The following is a 25219-nucleotide window of genomic DNA, read 5'->3' on the forward strand; positions in this document are numbered from 1 at the left end:
GCGCAGCCCACCTATCCTCGCTGAAGGAGGAGCCGATGGCTTCACACCCCCACAACACATGGTCTAATGTTGCCCTTAGTCCACAGGCAGGGCAGTCCGCACTGGGGTATCTTTCGGGGTATATGGCATGAAAAACCGCGAGGTTAGGGTACGCACGGGCTTGTAAAAGTCGAAGGGTAACCGCCCGCGCCCTACATAAGGCGGGGTGCGGGAGGGGGAAGACCCGTCTTGACATATAGTAGTGCGTGGTAATCTCATTAAACGTAAGCAAGGGTTCACCACGGGGCTGAGGGACTGCTGAGGCGGCGCGGTCAGTGAGTCCTCGCGCGGCCTCGTGTGCGCCCTCGTTAGGGTTAGAGAGAGAACCCTCAATCGACCCCAAGTGAGCGGGAAACCAAAATAGAGAATGCGGAGATATACTTTTGGCGCTTTGGAGAATGCGGAGGGCCTGGGGGGAGACCATACCGGTTTGGTAGGCCTTAATGGCTGCCTTGTAATCACTATATATTGCCTCTCTGCGACCATCGAGCACAGCCAGCGCGATTGCAACCTGTTTGGCTACCACGGGCCTTGAAGTGCGTACCGTAGCGCAGCAAGTGAGCCTTGAATTGGAGTCTATGATGGAGACGGCGAATGCCTCTTGTTGGACATATGCCGCGGCATCCAAGAAGCTTGCCTCAATGTGGTTATTGCGGACATGCTCGAGTAGAGCTTTACCCCTGGCCCGACGTCTGCCGACGTTGTTTGCGGGGTGCATATTGCGGGGCAGGGGCGCGATGTGCAGTTGAGACCTGACGTCGCTGGGAATCCGCATGGCGTCAGGGCACTGGTCGACAGGATTGAGGCCCATCTCGTCGAGTATCTTGCGGCCCGTCGGGGTGCCGGATAGCCTGAGCAGCTGTGAGTGCTCTTGTGCCTCGATATAGTTTCTCACTACATTACCCAGAGGGTAATCTGGCGCTGCTGCGCTGTGGTATGCATGGGAATGCCGGTATATTGTGACTTCGGATTGGCATCGTTCCCGGAGAGACAGGACACCGTGACGACGCGCTTGGCAAGCACCGTTCCGTCCGTTGCAATGATTCATTTTCTATTAAAACAGCACGTGAAAAGCTGTTTTGGTTTTATTATTACGCAAAAACATGTTTTGTTTAACTATGAGAACTTGTTATTGCGTGTACGTAAAAGGTATCAGCGGGCCGCTAAAGTTGGAGGACAGACTACAAGGTTCGCGCTTGCTTTGAAACAGTTTGTGGTCTGTTCTTGCTTTTCTTCTCTTGGTCATGCATTGTAGGTGAGTAAAGATGTAATATGCGTGAATGGAAACATTTCATGAAGATTTTACTTTGAGAACGCGTTGTTTGTGTAGGCATATCCAGGTTTTAGACGAAGCCTCGTACAACACCAGCCAACACGAGCCACGGAGACACATATACCGTCATTCCCATGACGGCACGGTGCCCCGTTAAGAAACTCCCATGGATGGTGGCGCCAGATTTCCCTCTAGGTGTTATAGTGAGAAACTCTATGGGTGGAAAGCGTGGAGGGAGCGCGCCATCTTCCGTCGCGCGCGAGGTGTCGGGGGGAGGAGATGGAGGGGAGCGTTCTACTGCGGCGGCTGCTGCGTATGGCGCGGCCGCCCGGGCCTTGAATGCGAACTGCGATTAGGACAGAGTCTAGGTGCGCGGAGGGCTATGAGCTTCCTGTGCGCTGTGTTCTTGACGCCTAGATCGCATTGAAGCAAGATGCCATTCGCTCGCTACTGCTGCCGCGCTTGTTCACTCCGTAGTTTTGACAGCGAGCTTCCGCGGTCATAGAGCGAGATATACTCATGTTTGCTACGTCACGCGTGACACAATGTATGTCAATTTAGTTATAAACGAATGTTTACAAGTTTACACGGCCGATAAAACTACTATCAAAATAGAAGTGAGGCGTGCAGACAGGACACAAGAGTAGAGAAGTGGACAACACGAACGCCGGTGTTGTCCACTTCTCTACTCTTGTGTCCTGTCTGCACGCCTCACTTGTATTTTGCATAATGAATCCTTACCAACTAGCTCAGCTTTCTGTCGTTCTAAGCTTCAAAACTACTATTCTTTCTTTCTTTCTTTCTTTCTTTCTTTCTTTCTTTCTTTCTTTCTTTCTTTCTTTCTTTCTTTCTTTCTTTCTTTCTTTCTTTCTTTCTTTCTTTCTTTCTTTCTTTCTTTCTTTCTTTCTTTCTTTCTTTCTCTCTCTCTCTCTCTCTCTCTCTCTTTCTTTCTTTCTTTCTTTATTCAATACTGCAAACCTTGTACATGTCCAAGCAGGGTGGGTCAAATGACAACAAAACAATAAACAATAATAACAAAGTTAAAAAAAACATCAAAGTTTGGCGAAAGGCAATAAGGAATCATTCCAGTCGGTTACCGTGCGAGGGAAAAATGAAAATTTGAATAAATCTGTTCGCGCAAAATACGGTGTAAGGGAATAAGGATGATGGTGGCGTGTATGCCTTGACGTTGAAAGCGACAGACAGATATGGAGAAGGGTTAATAGCTAGATATTCATTCCAAAGCAAGAAAAGAAATTGCAAACGTAAAGTTTTTCTTCGTTGTTCAAGACATTGCATACCGTTAATCTGCATTAATTCAGAGGGTGAGTCATACGGGGAAAATTTAGAGTAAATAAACCTTACAGCTTTTCTTTGTACCTTTTCTAGACGGGTGATATTGTGTTTGTTAAATGGGTCCCAGACAACGCATGCATATTCAAGTTTAGGTCTAATTAGTGAATTGTAAACAAGTAATTTTACGCTAGGGGGAGAACTTCTTAGCTTATGTCTTAAAAAGTACAGTTTACGGAATGCGGAAGAACAGATGTTATATATATGTAAATTAGTTAGTGTGACACCCAAATACTTATATTTAGTCTCTTCCAGCAAAGGTGACGAATCAATCCTGTAGCTAAAAGAAAGCGGAGCTTTTTTGCGAGAGAAGCGAAGAAAGATGGTCTTATCTGTGTTAAGTTTCATGTCCCACGTTTCACACCATTCAAAAATCTTAGCAAGAGAGGAGTTAAGATGGAATTGGTCGTTAATTGAAGTTATTTCTTGAAAAAGCACACAATGATCCGCAAACAACCTGATTTGGACATTCGGATCAAGTTAAGCAGCAATGTTATTAATATATAATAAGAACAATAATGGCCCCAGCACACTTCCTTGGGGCACGCCAGAGCCGACCGGAAGGCAACCTGATTGCTGCTCATTAACTGTTACAAATTGGTAGCGATTGGTTAAGTAGTTTGATATCCATATGATTAGAATTTTTGGGAGTCCAATACGTCTGAGTTTTAAAATTAGTTTGTCATCGGGAACTCTATCGAAAGCTTTACTGAAGTCAAGAAATATTGCATCAATCTGCCCGTTCCTATCGAGACATGAAGCGAGTGAATGTATTACTGTCACTAATTGTGTAATTATTGAGTATCCTTGTCTAAACCCGTGCTGGAAATTAGAGAGGACTGCGTGTGCATCTAAAAATTCATTAATCTGGTTGGCAATAATATATTCGATTAGTTTACAACATGATGATGTAAGTGATATTGGACGATAATTTTGTAATAATGTGCGGTCACCTTTCTTGTGTATTGGCACAACTCTGGCTATCTTCCAGTCGCTCGGTAATTTTCCATGAAGTAATGAAATACGAAATAAAATAACTAGAAACTTTGCAACAGATTCCGTATATCTCTTCAGAAACAAGTTAGGAAGGTTGTCGGGACCACACGATGATTTAGTTTTTAAATTTAGTAACATAGAAACTATGCCAGGGTATGAAATAAAATTTACATCACAGGGGTGAAACACTGCGTCATTGGATGGACAAGCACCGGATTTAGAAAACACACTGTGAAAGTAGTCATTGAATCGGTGCGCAATATCCCCGTGATCGGTAACCACAGAACCATCAACCAAAATTTGCGACACCGGTTTCTTTTTTTCACTTATATAATTCCAAAACTTTTTTGGTTCCTCTACAAAGAAATTTGGCAGCACTGTATTAAAATAATGTTCTTATAGCTGCCTACTAATTTGTTATCCCAATCGGTGCTTCGCCTTTCGGGCGCAACTGCGACTTTTTATTTTGGGATGGGCTTCAATGAACTCTCCAAAAAACTGATTTATATCCTCACCCCATGCCATATCTGGTGCAAATTAGTTGTGATGACGTAGCCTTTGATATGTTTCTTTTAGTTGGGATGCTTAGCCTGTAGAAAACACTGCAGGAATGTTGGATCGAAATGCAGAACCTGTAATTTGATCAGCAACTCACTTCGTTGAAATCATCGTCCAACTGAAAAATTTATACAGGAGCCATTCAAATTTCGCCCTGATTGGTATTCTGTATTGGTAAGGTGCTTATCCTGACCACCATTTTGGTGTTTGTAGCGGTGATTGACCATGACCTGAGCAGCAAATTTCAATAATGAAGGGTAACTCTATGGTGTTCTGGGTATGTGTCTTCGTCGCCGTGCAAGTGGAAGATACTTCTTAGCTTATTTGTTTGTTTTTTTCCGCAGTAGTCCTGAGTGCCTGAAATAAATACCCTGAAGAAAAAAAAAGGCGGTTGTGGCCTATTGGTTAGAGTATCGAGCTGCTGCATTTGGGGGCCGAGGTTCGAATCCCGTCACTGGACGCGCTATCATATTCTTTTCCTAAGAATGATGAAAATTCAAGCAAACACAACCAACCGACCTTGTTATTAGATAGCTGGCGGTTGGATTAGCATTATGAATAGGGGGCGGCTTAAAATTAGCTAGAGATAAGGGTGCGTGTTGTCCGTTAGCACCCCCGCTATCATTAAAGCATTTTGCACATAGTACAGGCATGTCAAGGCGGTGTATAAAGTAACGCACGACAACGTCTGCATGCACCTGAGAACTGGTATAGCAGCAGACCTCATATGGAATTTTTCCATTGGCGTTTTCGTGAGTCTGTACGTGTTTGCGGCTTCCCGCATTTGTTTTCGAGATCCGACGCTGGTGGCGCCCGGAAGGCGTTGTTTGAGGATCTCCCATTTTGTTACTGCATTGGGGTCTGACGGTGGAGTACGACACACTTTCTTTGATTAATTTCTTTCTTCAAATACAATGCAAGCCAGAGTCCACACGTACATAAATTATGTTTAATGCTTTGCCGCTGCGAGCGAGTCATCTATAGGCCTCGCAGATACGATGATAATTGAAATAAATCTGTGTGTGACGAAATGGAAGTACATTTTCATTAGAAGGTTATCCTCGCCAACAACGTGACAAAAGGAAAAGGAGGAGTAACAGACGGCGCATAGTCCTGAAACAGCATTTTCGCATTAAGCATTCGAAAACCCGGCAGGATGTGAAGGTACAACGTGCGTAGCTCAAGGGAGCGTCAGGTTGCATCTCAGCTTCGCTGACGTTGGACAAGGAACGGGCGGCCCAGACAAAGTTTTGGGCGAGAACGGCAGAAAAACGCAAACAAACAACAAAGTAATGAGAAGTGATAAACGAACAGAAACAGGCCGAAAGTATAGTGGGCTGCATGTGATCTCGGCCAAGACGCGAGAAAACTCAGTCGAATCATAGGAGGCGGTGTGGAAAAACAGCGCCAGGAAGGAAAAAAAAAAAAAACATAAGTCCGAGGGAACGGGGCTCGGATATTCGCGTACGTTGCGTATAAAGTACAAAAAAAAGAAAAAGAAAGGAAAACGAAGTAGTATTAATAAAATAACAAGACAGAAACGAGGGGAGAAAAGGGGGTGGTCCAGCCGCTTCCTGGACAAGCGAGGAAATGGGACGTTCGCGTGCTTCGACTTCGCGCCTTTGTGACTCCGGCGCCCCGCCATGCATGCATGTACGTACGCGCGGGTCTGGACGATAGGCCTACGAGCCGCTCGCCCGCCGCTGTTATTCGAGCTCGCTCGAGGTGCCAGCTCCCCTTCCATTTCTTTTTTTTTTCTTTCTCTCGCTGCTCGGTCCTTCTTGCTTGGCGCGAATAAAAAAAGGTAAATGATTTCTCTAGCTTTGCAGCGGTCGCCGTATGAGGCCTATATAGTCGTGGAACATATATGTCTCGTCGTGGTGCGCGTGATGGGGTCTTACGTACAGCGCGAGGCGCAGATTTGGACAGCGAGGCCCCCCAATCGATTTCTCGGCTCATTTTTTAACCTACACCTCTGCCCCTTCCTCTCAACCCTCTCTGGTCCAACGATTCCTGTAGGAATGATTGCTGTACGATGATTTCTACGGTCAATGATTGCTGCGGCATGTGCTGCATAATGATTCCCGAAGGAATCAACGTTTCGCGGGAAATATACGGCATCGAAAGATTTGAGTGTCAACAATGCTAATTACGTAGTTTGGGGACTTTGTGGGAGAGATAAATACTACTCTCCCTGATATTTCTCAAATGTCCACGCGCGTTGCATCACGCTGACGTTTGCGCCTCTGCACTCTATTTTTTTGGAGTCTGCTGCATAATGCATATAACCTGCGTTGGGCGGCACAGAAACGGTAAAGTAATCTGTGGCCATATTTCACACCATTACGGTTGCGAATTAAGCAATCTGAAGAAACATATGTGCTGCTTTCAACATGTTGAGTTTTCAGCGGTTCTCGAGAAAACCCTTCAATGAATTGCCAAAGCCTCACATGGAAGTTTTCCCGTTTGTTTCTCAGCTTTTGTCATCGAGATGTATGTAATGCAAAGCTTTCGTTTCATAAAAAAATGAAAGTCTTCACCAGAAAGGGTCAATTACACTCCTCAATCAACTAGAAAGTGCATGCGTAGTTTCTAGCGAAGGATTCTGCAGAATGAGAACGAACAGCTTAATTTGGCTTCAGCTTTTAAAACAAAGTGCCTAGTTGCTAAACAATGACCGACAAAGTTTGACAAAAGAGACGTTCGCAAGCTGATGAATGCCTGCAAAATCTACTTCGTTCACTGAATCAAGACTAGTTCGTTTACTGTTACTGTTTACTATTACGCTGCGCCACCAATGAATTCGCTCTCAGGATGTATATGTCCACTGTCGGAGGCCACACTTCCATATTCCAATGGATTCCTGGACAGTGCGGCATATATGCAAGAATGAAAAAGGCCGATCTAGATTCCCGCAGAGGCCTACATTAAGACATTTCAGATGAACAATCAGAAAGTATGTGGCCGTGTTGGCCAGCTCAGACCCGGTTGTCCAGACCAGGGCCGTGGAGTGGGCCACCCAGGTCGCCGTCAGCCATGAGCTGATGGCCATCTAGCACGGAATCGTCCGCACATGCGTTCTGACGAAAATAAAGTTTTCCCATCCATGTGTGTGCCCGAACACAAAAACTCGCGAAGCCCAATAGCTAGAACTTGCTGGTCGACGCCGACTTCGAAATGCGCAATGCGGTAGCCCGGAATCTCGTCCAATCTTTTCCAACCCTCCCTTGCCCTACCACGCCTTTTTTTTTTCTATTACCAACCCCTATTCGAGCAAATTCGCGTGACTGCGACATAGTGGTACGTGTCGCCGCCAGCGAAAGAAAAAGGAAAGCTCTTTTAGCAAAGCTATCCTCACACTACTCAGCTATTCACTGAGTGCGAGCACAGCGAACGTTTTACGAAACGCAGGCCGCCGCAGGGTTGTCCGAACGACACGCTCTCTCGCTGCTCGTAGCCCCAAAACGTGTGGTGTGTGGAGCAACAATAGTAATAAAAAAAGTGGTGGCTGGCGTGGTCTCTTTGCCGGTTACCCCGCGCGTTGGGGACAGTGGAAGGCGTTCAAGCAGCAACAGACAAGCTGCAGAGCGTGACGTCACGAATGTGCCGCGGCGTTACCGTGAGTTTCGGTGTAGGCAAAAAAAAAAGGGGGGGGGGGGAGGGGGGGAACGGCCGCTCGCGCCTTCAGTAACGGGCGGACACGAGCTTGAAGGCCTGATTAGCGCAACTACGACGATGACTGCGTGTATGAGCTTTCGTGAAAGAGAAGATTCTTACTGGAAGCAAGTCAAAAAGAGATTTCTGCCAAATTAAGATCAAGCATGCGCAAGTAGTTGGAAAAGCGTCGAGTCAACACATTCCCTAGTTGTTCTTGCCCTGACCCCTCCCCCCTTTCCCCCCCACCCTTTTTTTACTATGCTATATACTATGGACACCTTGGAATAGACGCTAAATAAGAACAAGGCGCTTGAATCGGTATTGAACATATTGTACCTTCTATTTAAAAAAAATACGGTGGTGCGGCAAGGTGTTATTGCGATGGTTGCACCAAAGTATAATCATGATCATCGTGATCATCATCAACCTATGTTAAGTCCACTGCAGGACGAAGGCCTCTCCCTCCGATCTCCCATTACCCCTGTGCTGCGCCAACCGATTCCAACCAAAGTATACCTGGCACTGAATTTCGAAGTGTGCTTTTAATGCGTGTTCACTGTAGCAAATCCTGAAAAATAAGGCGTCCCAACAATCAGTTCCTTGCTCCCGGTGACACAAACCGAATAATTTTTTCACAATTCACTGACGATTAAGACGTTCCCTAATGCGATTTCTTAGCGCAGCTGCTTAGGTGTTTTAAATTCGCGATATATTGTGGCAAATAATTTTATACTGAACGACAGGGCCCTCTCGGCGGCGGCGCTGAGCCTCTGCTCGGGCAGATCGTTTAGCAGCAGCAGCAGACCAAGCATTTCCACCGGTTGCGTCACTCATTATTCAGAAAGAAAGCGTGAACACGAGAACGCGTGGCTCGGGCAGAGCGCATTCTCTAACGATGGCGGCGCAGGCGAAGTAGCGCATGCGCAGTGGGTCCCAAGCCCACGCCAGCGCTTTGTTTCCATATATGGTATCGGTTGACGCGCTCGCCGCATGCCTGGTCACCGCCGTGGAGCACGTCTCGTGCGGCACACCGCTTTCCTCCTCACCCTTTCGCCACACTCTCCTCCTCCACTTTTCTCTTCTCGCTCTCATAGCTGTCGCCGTTTTTCATCCCCCGCTGCGTTCCGCGTTCGCTCTTTCATCCTTCGCTGTGCTCGTTCGCTCGATTACGCCGAGTTACGCCGACGCCCAACGCAGGAACGGGCACCTAAGAGGTGCGCTTGAAGAGCCAGATACGTACTGATTTCTCCATCGCTTTGACGTCGACGAAATGAGCGACGTAGGAGCAGCAGTCGTTCATCAGGCAGCGCTGTGGTAACGCACAACCGAACAGGTTCCAGTGTGCGCTAGATGAACGAGACGGTCTTAGAAGCAGCCCCAATATGTGAGAACTGTTAGCGAAGCTAGCTCCTAGAAGTGACATCTGCAGGCAAGAGACAGTAGTTAAAATCCATGAATCTCCAGCGAAGATCACTGACATGGTACTGCAAACGTTTTCTGAGAACTACACACTGCACGACACACTGCATTTCACTGCAACCGGTTACGAGCTTCGCACTTTTGGTGTACTGACACTAGCTTGCTTTGTTTTGCTTTGCCTTGCTATGCCTTGATTTGCCTTGCTCTGCTTGCTTAATTTGTCTTTCTTTCTTTCTTTCTTTCTCTCTTTCTTTCTTTCTTTCTTTCTTTCTTTCTTTCTTTCTTTCTTTCTTTCTTTCTTTCTTTGCCTGCCTCATCGGGGTTTGGCGAATGGTTGGTGTCGGTTTGCTTTCTCACCGAGTAGACTGGACCGATTCCAACAGATGGTGTATAACCAAAAGCGGCTCGATTTCTGAAAGGACCTATGCAAAGCTGGTGATTTGGTTGGTCGATCGGAGAACAACGCACAATGTGTATCATCGCAATGATTATAAAATGTGGTTTGTAACGCGAGCTGATCCTGCAGGCAGTGCGACCCTGACAATGCTATCGCATTATAGTCGCTCTGGTATATAGCACGTGGCCCAAGCGTTCTTGCCCCTCTGTCTGGGTTTGGCATCGGTGTTTCTCCAAGTGACGTAGCGGAGTGTATCCCATACAGCTGAGGCGCAGAGAAGGAAAGCACGAAGAAACGTCGCGTTAGCCCTACAAGTGATTGCTGCATCCCCTTACAAAAAATCATACATGACATTCAATTGCGTCTCCTCAGAAAGTCTACTGAAGGAAACATAAGCTAAACAGAAACGCAATAAAATTTCGATAACAATGTTTGTAGGGGTCTACTCCCCGTAACATGAGGTCTTGTAAATCTGTAACTTTGTACATTTGCAAGTTTGTAAATTTGCAACTGTAAACGTGTGAAGGGTTGCGGAACTTGAAAGTAAAATACAATTTCCCGGCATAACGTGTTTCTAAGCAATCTTTTTCATTGAAACGATTGCAATAAAAGCTTCAAAATGAATTATGGAGTTTTACGCGACAAAACCACGATCTGATTGTGAAGCCCGCAGCAGCCCCAGACTCCGGATTAATTTTGACCACCTGGGGTTCGTGCACCTAAATCGTTAGTAGATGGGTGTTCTTGCATTCCGCCCCCATCGAAATGTGGAGCCGTGCCCGGGATTGGATCCCGCGACCTCGTGCTTAGCTGCGCCACACCAAAGCCACTAATTAAGCAACCACAATGGGTCGCAAGAAAGCTTCGCTGGAAAGTAAAGTAAAATTGCAGAGCTTCACGTGTCTCCTTGCATATAGCATTTAATTTAACCAATATAAAGAACGCTTTACGTGAAATTAAAATGCGATTGCAGGGCATCATGCGTATCTCAGAAAACACGCTTAATTGAAAATAAGGAAGAGAGCTTTACGTACATTCTAAAGAAGCGCGCAGGATCTGTCGCAAAATTTTTTTTATTCCTTTCCTGAATATGTGCGATAGCACTCCTTTTGCTTGTAGACATGCGCCTGAGTTCCCCTCTATACATGGGGGGGGGGGGGGGGGGTGACTGTGCACGCAGCACGTCTCTACACGGACGTCGGCCGTCCACCGCGTCGGCGTCTTGCTTCTTTGTCGCTCTGTTGGCGCCGCGCTCACATTCCGTGACCGCGGAGGTCGCGAATCGAGGAATCACGCGATAAAGTCGTCCCGTGCCCTCGGAGCGTTTCGAACGTCGCTCGCACACCTCGCTCTTTGTAGAGCCCGCATTTTCTCCGGCAGCCGGGCTATATACTTCAATAGGAAGGCAGAAAGATTGAAAGAAAACGTTTTTCTCGGTTGCATCGCGATTTCTTTCTTGCTTTATTCCTTTGCTCTTTTCAGTGTTCTTGCCTGGAGGAAAACAATCGCCTTTTTTTTTTTTTGCGTCAAGCGAGAGAAAATAATAGACCCCCGCATGCGTTTTCGAATCGCGCACGCCCATTTTTTTTCTGAAGTTTTCTTTTCTAAATTGTTTTTTTTTTTCCTGTTTGGTTGGTCGGCGTTCTATTCTTATGGGGCTTGCTTTATAATTTGAATGCGTTTGCTGGCGCCCCTTACCCTGCGGACGCGCCTCGTGAAAATGAGCACAGCTGTGCGTTATCTCAAACCAACAGCTTATATCTAGAGCGCAAATTGTTTAAGCCGACGCTCCGTATACTATGACTTGCGAACGCGCATTCCTGTACATATCATTCCGTATGCTCTGACACTGGCCATTAGCACGTTACAGTGCACTGAGGAGTCGAGACCCAGTAGTGTTTGCCATAATTTATTATTAGCCACGTCTATGCTGCGGCACTACCGTATACAGTTAAAAAAAGAAGATTAAGGTGTCTCTAAACGTGAATAAATAAGAGCTTGAGCTATGTAACTCAGGTAAACTAGGTAAACTCAGCATATGCAATAGCAAAACAGCTTCTGTTATCGTAAAAGGAGGCATATGGTAAAGCAGGGAATAGGCGGAAACAAACGGCAGGTGACTACGGCACCTTCGAACTCTTTCTTTACCGCTTGAAATGTGCTCACTTTCGGTGTGTGTGTGTGAAAACTTTTATTGTACTGAGGTCCGGAGGCTCGACTTCTCAAGCCAAGGCGGGCCGCTCCCACATTGGCACTGTCAGGCCAAGCCTTTCAGCGACATCATGGGCCCTCTGGACTGCCCTTAGTTGGTCCTGAAACAATGGGCTTTGAATCCTTTTCTCCCACTGTGTCCATTCTTCAACGAGGTTGGGGAGAGTCGCGGGACACCCCGCCAGCATATGTCTGATTCCAATGATGCCATTACAATCATTGCATTCCATCTTAATCTCCCTCTCTGGATATATTTTATTAATGGTGTACGGTGTGGGATATGTACCCGTTTGCAATAAGCGCAGTGAGACTGCCTGAGCCCTGTTCAGTTTTGAATGTGGCAATGGGAATTGTCTGCGTCCTAAATAGTAATGTTTGGTAACATCATTGTATGTTAATAAATGATCTCTGGATTCCTTCGCTTGATGGTGAACGGCTCTGTTGTGACTGTCACGGTTAGCAAGTCCTCGTGCCAAGTCATGAGCAACCTCATTGAGGTTTACCCGAGTCTCGTCCACTTTCCCCATATGCGCAGGAAACCATCGGATTTCAGTTGTCATAATCACAATGTTTTCAAAAAGTTTAGCTGCAACTCCAGCTACGTAGCCTTTATCAAAACACTTTACAGCGGTTTTCGAATCACTGTAAATGAAGGCCCACTTATTACTCCTAATGGCTAGAGCAATTGCCGCTTGTTCCGCCACCGTGGGGTCCTTGGTAAAAATTGTGAGAGCGTCTTGCACCTTCCCTTGATAATTTGAGACAATGGCCGTATAGGCTTCTTTACCGTTCACCCAGGCGGCATCAACTATAGCTGCCAGTTGGTTCTGCTGCTCTATTTCCTTCAAGAGTGCTTTAGCTCTTGCCTTTCTCCTTTCGACATTATATTCTGGATGCATGTTTCTGGGGAGAGGGTTGGTTCTGATCTTGCTCCTAACTTCAGTCATTAATTCTACTTCAGCCTCTATTGGACTCCTCGATGTATTCAGTTCTGCACCTATTGCCTGTAATATGTTCCTGCCAGCTCGTGACTTTGTCAATCTTTCGTGTTGCGCTAGCTGTTGGGCCTCTGCAATTTCTTGCATTGTATTGTGCACCCCTAGACTCATGAGTTTGTCGGTTGCAGCGTTACTGGGTATACCTAGGGCTACTTTAACGAGCTTCCTGAGCATCACATTAAGTTTGTTAAGTTCTGCCTGCTTCCATTTGAATAATCCAGCTACATAAGTGAAGTGACAGAGAGCAAAGGCATGTATTATCCTTAAAGCGCTGTCTTCTCCCAGGCCTCTGTGTCTATTGGTAATTCTCCTTAGTAACCTAATGACCTCATCTGTTTTATTCGAGATATGTTGTATTGTTCTGTAGTTAGTATTGTTTCCGTCTATGTGATACCCAAGAACCTTGATTTTTTCAACTAGCCTGATTGCGGATCCTTCATGAGTATATAAGCACACTCTTGGCTCATCTTCCGGAATGTAACCTCTTGGTTTACGACCTTTTCTGCAATGTTTAATGACTAAGAGTTCTGATTTGGCTGCCGAGCATTTCAACCCCATGGCTTTCAGTGTGTTCTCTACAACGTATAAACTTTCCTGTAATCTGTTCTCTGTCTGTCCTATATTGCCCTTGGCACTCCATATGGTTATGTCGTCGGCATATATCACATAACGTATACCCTCAATTTTCTCCAGATTTCTTGCAACCTTGGACATTGCTAAATTGAATAGCATGGGTGAGAGTACAGCCCCTTGTGGAGTGCCCCTATTTCCCAAATTCTTAGCTTCTGATTTAAGCTCACCCAGCATGAGTTGTGCAGTTCTATTTCTAAGAAAGTCCTTAATCATGTTAAAAAGTCTCTTACCCAAACCCATCTCCGAGAGAACGTCAAGTATTGCCTTATGCTTTATACGATCAAAAGCTTTTTCCACATCCAATCCCAAAAGAGCTTTCGTATGCGCTGGGCTAGCCTGTATAAGTTGATGTTTGATCAGCAGCATAGCATCCTGAGTTGACAGCCCTGGACGAAAGCCGATCAAGTTGTATGGGAGGATCTCGTTCTGCTCAACGTATTTCGTGAGTCGATTTAGGATGACATGTTCCATAGCTTTGCCTAGACATGACGTTAAGGAAATAGGACGGAGGTTGTCTAGAGTGAGTTTTTTGCCTGGCTTTGGTATGAGGATAGTATTGGCCACCCTCCATTCCTCTGAGTATACCCCTTTTCTCCAACATTCATTGAAGTGTTCAGTTAGATAATAGATTGATGCATCATCTAGATTTCTTAACATCTTGTTAGTTATTCCGTCAGGTCCAGCCGCCGATCTACCATTAAGACTATGAAGAGCGGCCCTCACTTCACTCTCAGTGAAGTCCCGGTCAAGTTCTTCACATATGCCTCCCGTATACTCGGGGCTCTCCTCTCCTTCGTTTGGTTGTTTAAGTGGGAGATATTTGGCTGCGAGACTATCCATGATATCCCTCTCTGTTTTATCTTGGCTTTCCTGATGAACCAACTTAGCTATAGCTGTTCTCTTGCTTGTCCTTGTTTCATTCTCGTTGAGCAAGTGCTTGAGGAGGTTCCAGCTACCTCCATGTTTGAGTCTACCATCAGCCGAATTACAGATCTCATCCCACTGTTGCTTCACGAGGGTCTTCGAATGATCATCAATTTCTCTGTTTAATTGCGCTATTTTTTTTCTTAGCCTTCTGTTAAGTCTCTGCGTTTTCCATCTCTGTAATATAGCCTGTTTGGCCTCAATCAGATGCGCCAGCCTGCTGTCCATAGCTTCAATATTTTCCTCTGTCCTGATTTCTTTAGTGGCCTCCTTGACGTCCTCTCTGAGCTGGATGACCCATGTCTGAAGGGGTTCCTGCTCGGCATGTGGAGGCCCCACTGTCCCTCTGTTCGCCCTAATTTTTCTGAAGTGATCCCAATCAGTGAATTTGAAGATTCTTGTTTCCTGTCTCGGTATGCGTATGGTTATGTGTATGATGTAATGATCGCTTCCGAGATCCAAGTTTGAATTTTCCCAATTGGCTCCTCTTGAATTGTTCACAAAAGTAAGATCTGGCGTGGAGTCCCTGCTTGTGGAAGTGCCACAACGGGTGGGATACGCAGGATCAGTAATCAAGCATAATCCCAGATCCATGGCAAGACTCCATAGCTCCTCTCCCTTCTTTGTGTTCCAAGCGTATCCCCATGTATGATAGGGAGCATTAAAGTCCCCTCCAATAATGAGAGGGGAGTTTTTGGCAACCGAAAGCACCTTGTTGAAGAGTGCTCTAAACCTTTGTCTCATGTCGTTAGGACTGCTGTAAATATTCAAGCAGAAAATGCTTTGCGTCTTACCTCTGTTTCTTTTAAGTATAATCTCAACTAGAATAAATTCAAACCTGGAATTTCTAAGGTGAATCTCATGCTCAATGTACGGCAACTTTTTGTCAATGAGAGTCGCCAACCCCCTCCCCATTCTTTTGTCTCTACATATAACTTTGTACCCAGTGAGCATAATTTCGTCCGCTAAGGTTTCCTGCAGCATAATTACCTTTGGCCTGGCCTCAGATGACCTGATCACCTGTTGCAGTGCTGCTTTTTTGTGTTGGAACCCACGACAATTCCATTGCCACACGTTAAATCCATGATTACTGTCCATTGTTATTAGGTGAGGATGCCTTTCTATTACCTGCTATTTTCCTCTTTGTGATGGCCCCCGACAATCCAGGAATGGACTTTATACTATCCGCCTCCGATGGCAGATACTCATCGTCGTCATCCCCTCGTGCCTCCATTTTCCTAAGTCTTTTCTCTGCCGTTAGCCTCCATTTCCACAATTTGTCCACTTTAAAGTTGGTCGTTTCAACTGTCTCTCTTAACGCTTTAATTGCCTCTTTTATTTCACTGAGGGCTGAGAAGACTGAATCACCCTCGGAACTCACCGCTCTCTTTTTAGGGGCAGGGGAGCTGGATTCCCCTGGATCGTTGCTTTTGCTCACAGGTCTATCTATCTCTACACTAGCAGGGCTTGACTGCTCTTTTTTACGAAGCTCTACTACCTGCCTGGTCAATTCTTCATTAGCTTTTCTTAAAGAGGCTACTTCTTTAATTAATTGCTCTATTCTGGCATCATTGTCATCACCCACAGCCGCCGAGGCGCCCCCAGCAACCCTCGCCATACCTTTGACTTTGTCAGCCCAGGTGGTTCCTGGCGTCGTCTTCTCGCCAGGGATTGAGTCTCTTTGCACGAAGTGCACCTGCGCGTCCCTTGACTTGGAGCGCCTTCTCTCCCTGGATAGCGAACGATGCCTGGATCTGGTGCGACTCCTGGAGCGTGAGTGCTCCCTGTCCTCGGGGCGATGGTTGGGCGCCAGCTGATGCGCCTCCGACTGCGCTCTTGTTGACGACCGAGTCCTGTTGCGCTCTCTTCGACGGAGTCGTACGACGTAAGGGACTTGAAATCTTTTCTTACAAAATTTGTCGCCGGTAGGGTGATCGCCGTCACAAAATTTACACCTAGGTACACACACATGTTCATCTCCTGGGTTGCGAGTTCCACAACCTCTGCACTGAACAAAGTCAGGTGTTGGACACACATCAGAGCGGTGCCCGACCCTTCCGCAGGTGAAGCAGACGTCGAATTGCTTCCTGTAAAGGTAGCATCTCACTAGTGTGGATCCATACCTGACAAAATTGGGCACTTTGAGTCCATCGAAAAGTACTATGACCGATTCCGACGTCTTGATGCGCTTAGCAGCCAGCGCAAGCGGGTTCAAGTCATGCACGATGTTTCTTGTTATCATAGCTTGGGAGTCTCTGGTGTCCACTCTTCGGATGACGCCTTTGCATGTGGCATGTGGTGCCGCTTCGTATGCATTTACCTCGTATTCCGCTGCCATGATCTTGAAAGACTTGATTCTGACGTACTTCGCAGCATGTTCGGCCTTAGGTGTGCTGACTACGATGATATTTTGAGTGAAGTTTGGGCAGACAACATCTTCACGGGCCTCGTCTTCCGTTAGGCCGGACGCCTCAATGACTGCAGAACCAATCGTGGTGGTGCTCACCTTGTTCAAATTGAGCCCTCCTCGAGGCCGTATAATGATCTTGCTGTGCTCCTCAGGCAGTTGAGGCATTCTCGAAGCTCTGATAACCCGATTCTTAATCATTCCACCGACGGCGGTTTTCTTGGCGCCATGATCTCGCTGACTGCGTGGCAATGTGCTCTCCTCATCCACAGCCTTTGCGCTAGCTCGTGATCTTCGGCCAGCCACGACTTGCCAGCCGAAGTCTTCCTGACCATTGTTTCTTTCATTTCCAGAAAAATCTTCATCTCCCATGCTTGTATCCGCCATGCCTGCGGGCAGGTGGGCTTACTAGGCCCAACAAGGGCCCTACTCCTCACTAAGCTTAGCTCCGCTAAGCTCAAGTCGGCGTCTAGGAGCAGAAAAGGTTCTGTAAAATTGTGAAAATAGGAGCCCCACCTCGAATCTTGGTGTCAGTCGATTCGCCGTCTCTTCGTGGATCCAGTGGTATGCTTCTTTTCGTTGTACTCTCAAAATTGGCGAGCGGAGCATGGAAAAAGAGACGGAGCCGATGCTTCCACGTCTGCACTGCTCGGCGCTTCTTCTTCTTCCATCACTTTCGGTGCTTTTATGGTTTTGCTTTTTGCCTCAGGACGTATTAGTCGCAACATACGCCATTATAGGTAAAAATTCGTCCCAATAATTGGTGTTCTGAATAAAAGAAAAGCAGAAATACTTGCTGAGAGAGGGTTCTTATGTGAAACTTCAAAGCAGCCCCTCGAGACACAGGAAATGAACATAATTTTTGCATATTTTTAGTATAAGTACTGAGAGTAAAAATATCTTAAATATGAAAAAATATGTGTCTTGCTCCTAGTTCCAAGTCCCAAGTTATACCGCGCAAAAATATATTATGCAGATTTGGTGGTGTGATTAGTCATGGTGGTGCCCACGCTATACGCGGGAATACCCTGACTTCGCAATTGTGAAAACGAGTGTGTGCCTCTTGTGCATGGAAAATTTGTTTTCACTTATTGCAGCAAGCACCTGGTTCCTTTTTCATTGCAATATTTAGGCTCTGTAAGCAATGATTGTCAAGTTGTGGGGCATGCGCAAGATTCCTCGTACTTTATTGTTACGTTCGATCAGCGTTTCTGTGAAAGCAAGCCGGCCCATAGTCATCGCCTTGAACTGGCACTGAGGCCTTCACATGCTTTGTACGCAGTACTTGTACAATATTGTACAGTAGTGTACAGTGTTGTGCGGTAGTGTGCAGAAATTAACGAAGGTGTTAGCGCACGTGTGGTGCTCAAAGGTAAGACTGCTATTGAAGATTGTGCCGAAGGTAGGTCTGAGATCGACTGCGTGCTCTTGCGTGAGCGAGAGCTCCGCACAATGAGAAGAATTGCTCGTAATAAGTTGAACTGGAAGAAGGGAAACAGTGGGACTCGATTTTATGTTAGTCTAGACCATACAAAGCCAACAGGCAATCAAGCCAAGAAATGCATACGAGTAATCAGCTGTGGTTGAAATTGAAATATAGAAAATAACGAAGAAAAGAGAAATGAAACTGTACGAAAAGATAACCTGTCATCAGTGGGAATTCCGAACCAATAAACTTCGCATTACGCGTCGTCGTCATCGTCGTCGTCATCATCATCATATGTTATGTCCACTGCGGGACGAAGGCCTCTCTTTGCGATCTCCAATTACACCTGTCCTGCGCCAACCGATTCCAGCTAGCACCCGCGAATTTACCAATTTCATCGCACCACCTAGTCTTCTCCCTTCCTCTACTGCACTTCCCTTCTCTTGGTACCCATTCTGTAGCCCTAATAGTCCAACGGTTATCTTACCTGTGCATTACATGACCTGCCCAGTGACATTTTTTTCTCAATGTCAATCAGAATATCGGCTATACCAGTTTGCTCTCTTATCCAAATCGCTCTCTTTCTGTCTCTCAAGGTTATGCCTAGCATTCTTCGTTCCATCGCTCTTTGTGCGGTCCTTAACTTGTTCTCAAGCTTCTTTGTCAGTCTCCAAGTTTCTGCCCCACATGTCAGCACTGGTAAAATGCACTGATTGCACACCTTCCTTTTCAATGATAATGGTAAGCTTCCAGTCAGGAGTTGGCAATGCCTGCCGTGTGCGATCCAACCCATTTTTATTCTTCTGCGAATTCCCTTCTCATGATCAGGGTTCCCTGTGATTAATTGACCTAGGTAAACGTACTCCTTCACAGACTCTAGAAGCTGACTGGCAATCCTGAACTCTTGTTTCCTTTCCTGGCTTTTGATCATTATCTTTGTCTTCTGCATAACAATGTTCAAGCCCGCTCTTAGACTCTCTATGTTAAGGTCCTCAATCATTTGTTGTAAGTCGTCTGCAGTGTTGCTGAATAGAACAATTTCATTGCCAAACCGAAGGTTGCTGAGGTATTCGCCGTCGATCCTTACTCCTAAGCCTTCCCAGTTTAACAGCTTGAATATTTCTTCCAGGCACGCAGTGAATAACATTGGAGAGATTGTGTCTCCCTGTCTGACCCTTTTCTTCATAGGTATCTTCCTACTTTTCTTGTGTAGAATTAAGGTAGCTGTGGAACCCGTCGAAATTTTCCAGGATATTTACGTAAGGGGTCTGTACTCCTTGATTACGTAATGCCTCTATGGCTGCTGGTATCTCTACTGAATCAAATGCTTTCTTGTAATCTATGAAAGCCATATATAGAGGCTGATTGTACGCTCTGCGGATTACTCGATTACCTGATTGATGACATGGATGTGATCCATTGTAGAGTACCGCTTCCTGAAACTTGCCTGTTCCCTTGGTTGTCTAAAGTCAAGTGTTTCCCTTATTCTATTGGAGATTATCTTGGTGAATGTTTTATATAATACTGGTAGTAAGCTATTGGGCCCATAATTTTTCAATTCTTTAACGTCTCCCTTTTTGTGGAGTAGTATAATGTTTGCATTTTTGCGGTATTCTGTGACCCTTGCAGTCGATAGACACTTCGTATAGAGAGTCGCCAGTTTTCTAAGCACTACGTCTCCTCCATCTTTGATTAAGTCGACTGTTATTCCATCTTCTCCTGCCGCTCTTCCCCGTTTCATGTCTTGCAAAGCCCTTTTGACGTCATCGCTAGTTATAGGAGGAGTTTCTGTATCCTGTTCATTACTGTTTCGAATGGAGTTATCCTGAGTCCTCTGGGTACTGTACAGGTCAGTATATAATTCTTGCGCTGCTTTTACTATACCTTCGAGATTGCTGATGATATTACCCTGCTTATTTTTCAGTACATACATCTTGGTTTGTCCTATGCCAAGTTTCCTTCTCACTCATTTCAGGCTGCGTCCATTTCTTACGGCATTATCAGTCTTTCTCACGTTATAATTTCGAATATCAGTTATTTTCGCCTTGTTCAGTTTTGACAGTTCCGCGAATTCTATCTTATCTTTGAGTTGAGCACTTTCATTTTTTGTCGTTTCTTTAGTAGGCCCTTTGTTACTTGGGAGCGCTTGCCTACTAGTTGCCTTGGTGCCTTGCCTCCCACTTTACCTGCCGCCTCTGAATCCAGCCTTAAGCCTTAATATGTTGTTTTATTTTTCCAGACTTTACAACGTGTCGAAAACGGTTAAATCTGACCGATAGTTAAAGTGCCCTCGTCATTTCATACGGAGTATTACGTTTATTGCGCAAGAATTAGCAATGGTAATGTCTAACAACGTTTGAAAGAATTTTCGAATAAATTTATCGATTTCTTTGGGCCCGGTAAGGAAAGAAAGGCCAGCTGTACCAAGATATTGAACCCCGCAAATAAAAGCCTAGCGTCAGATGGTCAAGATTTAGAGAAGCCTTCGCGCAAAATTTCACGTTTGGAACACGAGACGATGCATCATGAAAAGCTCACAAAAACACGTTTTTGATGCCAAACAAAAACGAAAAAAAGAGAGGGGGGGAATCGCCACTCGCCGGAAATGACGCACGACCAAGCACGACGTTGAAAACCAGCGCATCTCGTCAACTCACCTTCCCAAGATTAGTCCGCTCATTCGGTGCTCCGAAAATTTCTGAGGCTACTTTCTGGAACTCGCGTCATACTCGCCATTCACCAGTTGCACACGTCGTATGCTAAGGTATTATTTAAAGGCGGTTAATTCGAAAATTATGCAAGTATGGCAGCTTCCAGCTTTGGCAAGATTGTTTTAATAGCATGCACTATACATAATTTAGCCAAAGTGAAACTTTGCTGGAGTTGACGCATCACAATAACATGACGTCATGGATTTTGACAACCTCTATACTGTATAGTAGGAGTCGAGTAGAATAAAGTACAGCCACATCACATGAAAACTCCTACCTCCGATAAATAGACCGACCGCCTATTAACGTCTTCACGTTTCGCCCCAGCAACTTTCTTCATGAGCGTGCACATATACGTTTATACGATTCCGCAGGAACCACTTTGCTTTACATTAAAAGGCGATGTCATCACGCCTAGACCATCAGCAATGGTGACTGTGCACACAACTCAGATGCGTGCATTTGAGCCTCGCCACTTGTTCGGAAAGTACTCGTGTGCCAGCGGGTATACGACCTGCTGGGTAAGCCAATATTGTTCGCTTTCCGCCCTCATGTTACCATTTCTATCTTTCCTATGCCAATCCATTTACATTATGACTTGTGCCAGAATGCTCAAAGACGTAAACTCGAAAGACAGGGCTGGTGGCGACTACTGGTGAAGCTGCGCTGGATAAAATAGCGAAGCCTTATTATTGCACTAACCACGGCTATGCTGATTGATGGACTGATTGATCTACCAACGAGGTTTAAAGGGCAACTCCGGGGCGACTTTTCGATGTCTGCTGATGTTAACAAAATTTTGAATACATGTTCTCTTTTGAATTCTGATTACCTGTGCCAAATTATATGGCTGCAAGTCATTCAGTTTTATTGAAAATGAATTTTAAAGATTGGTTGCGTTCTCGACTCCTGACTTTCTACCGGCCACCCAGTGTTTTCGACGTCAGAGACTACATCCCACTGTGGCGGAAATCGTCGCTTAAATCGCCACTGTCTAGTTCGGAAACTCTGTAAAAGCTCCCTGTGTCGTCAGGAGACAACATCAGCTTCACTTCTTTGGTGTTAGCGCCACTTACACTGCGTGTTAACACGCGTTCTGCGTGTTCGCATTATGGTAATGTAGGATCTGACGTCATTAACTCATCGTGACGTCACACGATGCAGCTGCCCGTCTCAGTTTCGGTATCTCAATTATTGGTTATTTAAAATTATTGATGGAGTTCTAAGCAAATTGAACCACCCTACCCGTGACAGGACTGTCAGTGCTATTTGAAAATGACAATATCCTAATATGGTGTTCTTTTTTTTAAATGCCGGAGCGGCGGTGCGACTATTAGAAACGCCGGAATGGAGGACTTCGCAGTATAATTTTGACCCGATGATTATTTAACGCGCACCTATAGATCTAAATACACGAGCGTGTTCACATCCCGCCCCTATGGAAATGCAGCCGCCGTATACAGGGAACCGAATTCGCGAACTCGTGCTCTGCAGAAGAACGCCGTGCCACTCAATCACTACAGCGAATAAAGACTCCGTTCAAGTTAATAGAGGCTCGTAAATGTGTAAGTAGCCACTAAAATATTTTTCTGACAATCTTTTTCCGAACCAATGTGCAATGCGAGAATTCATAATACGCTGTACATCTGATCACAAAGCCACGATATAGTGCCGCCATCCCATTTGGTTATGAATGCAGGCCTTGCGCTATTCCGACGTACACACATACTAATGTGTCCATATACTCCAAGCCCGAAAAAGTTCGCTTATTATACAGCACCATCCCTGGTTGAATAAAATAGCATGTAACGAGTTTTAGTGGTGAAATTTTGTAGAGACGGACAATGTAAGTAGGGAAGGCGCGGATGTTAACTATATATATATATATATATATATATATATATATATATATATATATATATATATATATATATATATATATATATATATATATATATAAGCGTCCGATTAGCTAATTATCTACCCTGCGCTGGTGGAAGTGGAAGAGGGGAACCGAAAGATGACGCAGACAGGTAGGACTTACACAGTGAATACGTGGATGAGCACGGACTGCGCAAGACAGTCAGGGGCGCTCGCACAAGACTATATAGTGGTTTTCAAGAAACACACAGAGTACGTTCATTGCCTTGTTTGCGGAAGAGTGGTAAGGTCGGCTTTGAAGTATTATGTGAACGGACAGTAGCCAACTGCCCAGTCGTCTCAGTGCGTGAGGGAGAGATTGCCAGTGGCGTAGCAACAGGGGGGGGCGGGGGGCCGTGGGCCCCGGGTGCAAGGGGCCAGTGGGGGGGTGTCATATACGTCTGACGACACCCCTCTTTCCGTCGGCTACACCTGGGGGGGGGGGGGGGGGATGACAGAAGACCTATGGGCCCCGGGTGCCAGACGACCTAGCTACGCCACTGGAGATTGCACTTACAAGTCTAATCGACGACAGTAGCGCGTAAGGTGACCCGTTCTCTTTTCAGAGCCCCAGATAGTGCATGAAGCCTCTCACTCATTGAATAAGTGCTACGCATATGCTTTGGTGAAGGCAACTCCCAGAAAGAAAAAAATGAGATGAGAAAGGCAGAGGGGTTAACCGGAAAAGGTTCAGGTTTGCTCCTCTACACGGGGAAGGGGGTAAAGTGGGAAATAAAGACAGAAAGAATCGCGGAGAAAGAAACAAAACGCGCGAAAAAGAAATAGAGCAAGTGGGTAACGTTCTGCAAAATCATGGTCTTTCTAATAGGCCACTCGAACGCAAAAAAATTCACCGACGATTACGATAGTCCCTAATGCGAAATTTCAGCGAACCTTTATACGAGTTTTTATTTCGCTTTATATTGAGTGGCGCGCACTATCTCTTTCGCGCGGCACGTTGCAAACGGAGCGAACAGTGGTGAGACTGCATCGCCAATCTGGAGATCGCGACAGCCAGCACGTGGGTGACGCTTCGGTGCGATTCACAACAGCCGCCGCCAACAGACCTCCCAGACAAAGCGCGTTACTCTGGCGCCATCTCGTAGTCATCGTCGCCGCACTACGCTTTTCTTCTCACCTTTCGCCATTCCCTCCTCCCCTCTCTGACTCATAGTTCCGCTGCACCCTCTTCTCCGCTTCCCTACTCACGTCTTTCATTCCCCGCTGCTTTCCGCGTTCGTTTTCATCTTTCGCTGTGCTCGTTCGCTTGGTTGCGCCGCCGCCACCGACTCCGACGCCGACGCTCGCCGCAGGAACGGGCACCCCTAAGTTCTGCGCTCTAAGATTTCAAAAGCGCGTGAACGATTTCTGCTGTGAGAACCGTACAAGCCGGCATTCCAGGATTATCCGCTCCAATTAAATGGCTGGTCGTCGAGATTAGCCAATGTGGTCGCGAGCGACAGCCTGTGTCCGCTGTATAGCAAGGACATCGGCAAAGAAGCTCATGAAGACGGCGTGCAGGAAACCATCCCGCTACCGAAAAGCCGATGTAGCAGAAACGCGTCGCGTGCTTCCGTATAATGCCACACAGTCCATGTAGAACACACCAAGTTTCCAGCGCACACGCCTCCATGGACTGGCGCTTCCTCTCTTCAAATTCATCCTCCATCTGGCCGATCCTGAACCGAGACAACAAACAGTACGTTGCCGACTGCGGCTAGGCGTCGCTTGCACAAAATGGTTGGCCTTCCGCATCGGAAGAGAAAACAGTGCTTCTTGTGATGACCGCGGCATCGAGGAAACTATCGTACATGCAAATTGTTTTATTCAACTGCGAGCCAATGTTGACGCTGAAGAGGTTCTTCCCTTTGTATCAGTCCGGCAGGAGCTGCAGAAAAGGCATCAGTCTTAGCCAAATGTTCATGTTTCGAGTACTCCACTCGGCTAAAGAGGGTACGTGCGCGTGTCAGAAGCCGAGGCTGCCTCGAAGCGTCTTCCCTTTATACCTAAATATGCGCAATGGTCCTCATATTGTGAAGTGCGAGCAGCCTTATTTGTGCAGTCACTGCTATAGTGATGCCACGATGCCACGAAGACGACGTTCTGCGCATTGCAAAGATAAAAGTTGCTCTTGAGAAGACGGCGACGTGCGCTCTGAGAGAACCTTCTGCTGTCACAGTCGAATAATTTCAGATCCGATGGAATCACCAAATTCTGCTGTTGTACTTCCATTTTTTTTCTTTTTACAATTTTACAAACCGAAGCACCGAGAAACACACACATGCGCACGCGAAACA

General features: G+C 46.1%; 1 protein-coding gene across 6 annotated transcripts in view; it reads right to left on the reverse strand.

The window, feature by feature from the left end:
* Positions 1-25219, reverse strand: part of LOC135920709 (uncharacterized) — a 311372-nt gene that overhangs the window by 253448 nt on the left and 32705 nt on the right. The window contains exon 1 of one of the 6 annotated variants that reach the window (XM_070538732.1): positions 9117-9143. The exons of the other annotated variants lie outside the window; for them this stretch is intronic. Coding sequence (XP_070394833.1) covers positions 9117-9128 — 12 coding nt within the window. The 5' untranslated portion in view covers positions 9129-9143. Of the gene's footprint in view, positions 1-9116; positions 9144-25219 lie in introns of those variants that run through there. 6 annotated transcript variants of the gene reach the window in all.

This window comes from Dermacentor albipictus, chromosome 5 (assembly GCF_038994185.2).
Source record: "Dermacentor albipictus isolate Rhodes 1998 colony chromosome 5, USDA_Dalb.pri_finalv2, whole genome shotgun sequence".
NCBI classification, from domain to species: Eukaryota; Metazoa; Arthropoda; class Arachnida; order Ixodida; family Ixodidae; genus Dermacentor; species Dermacentor albipictus.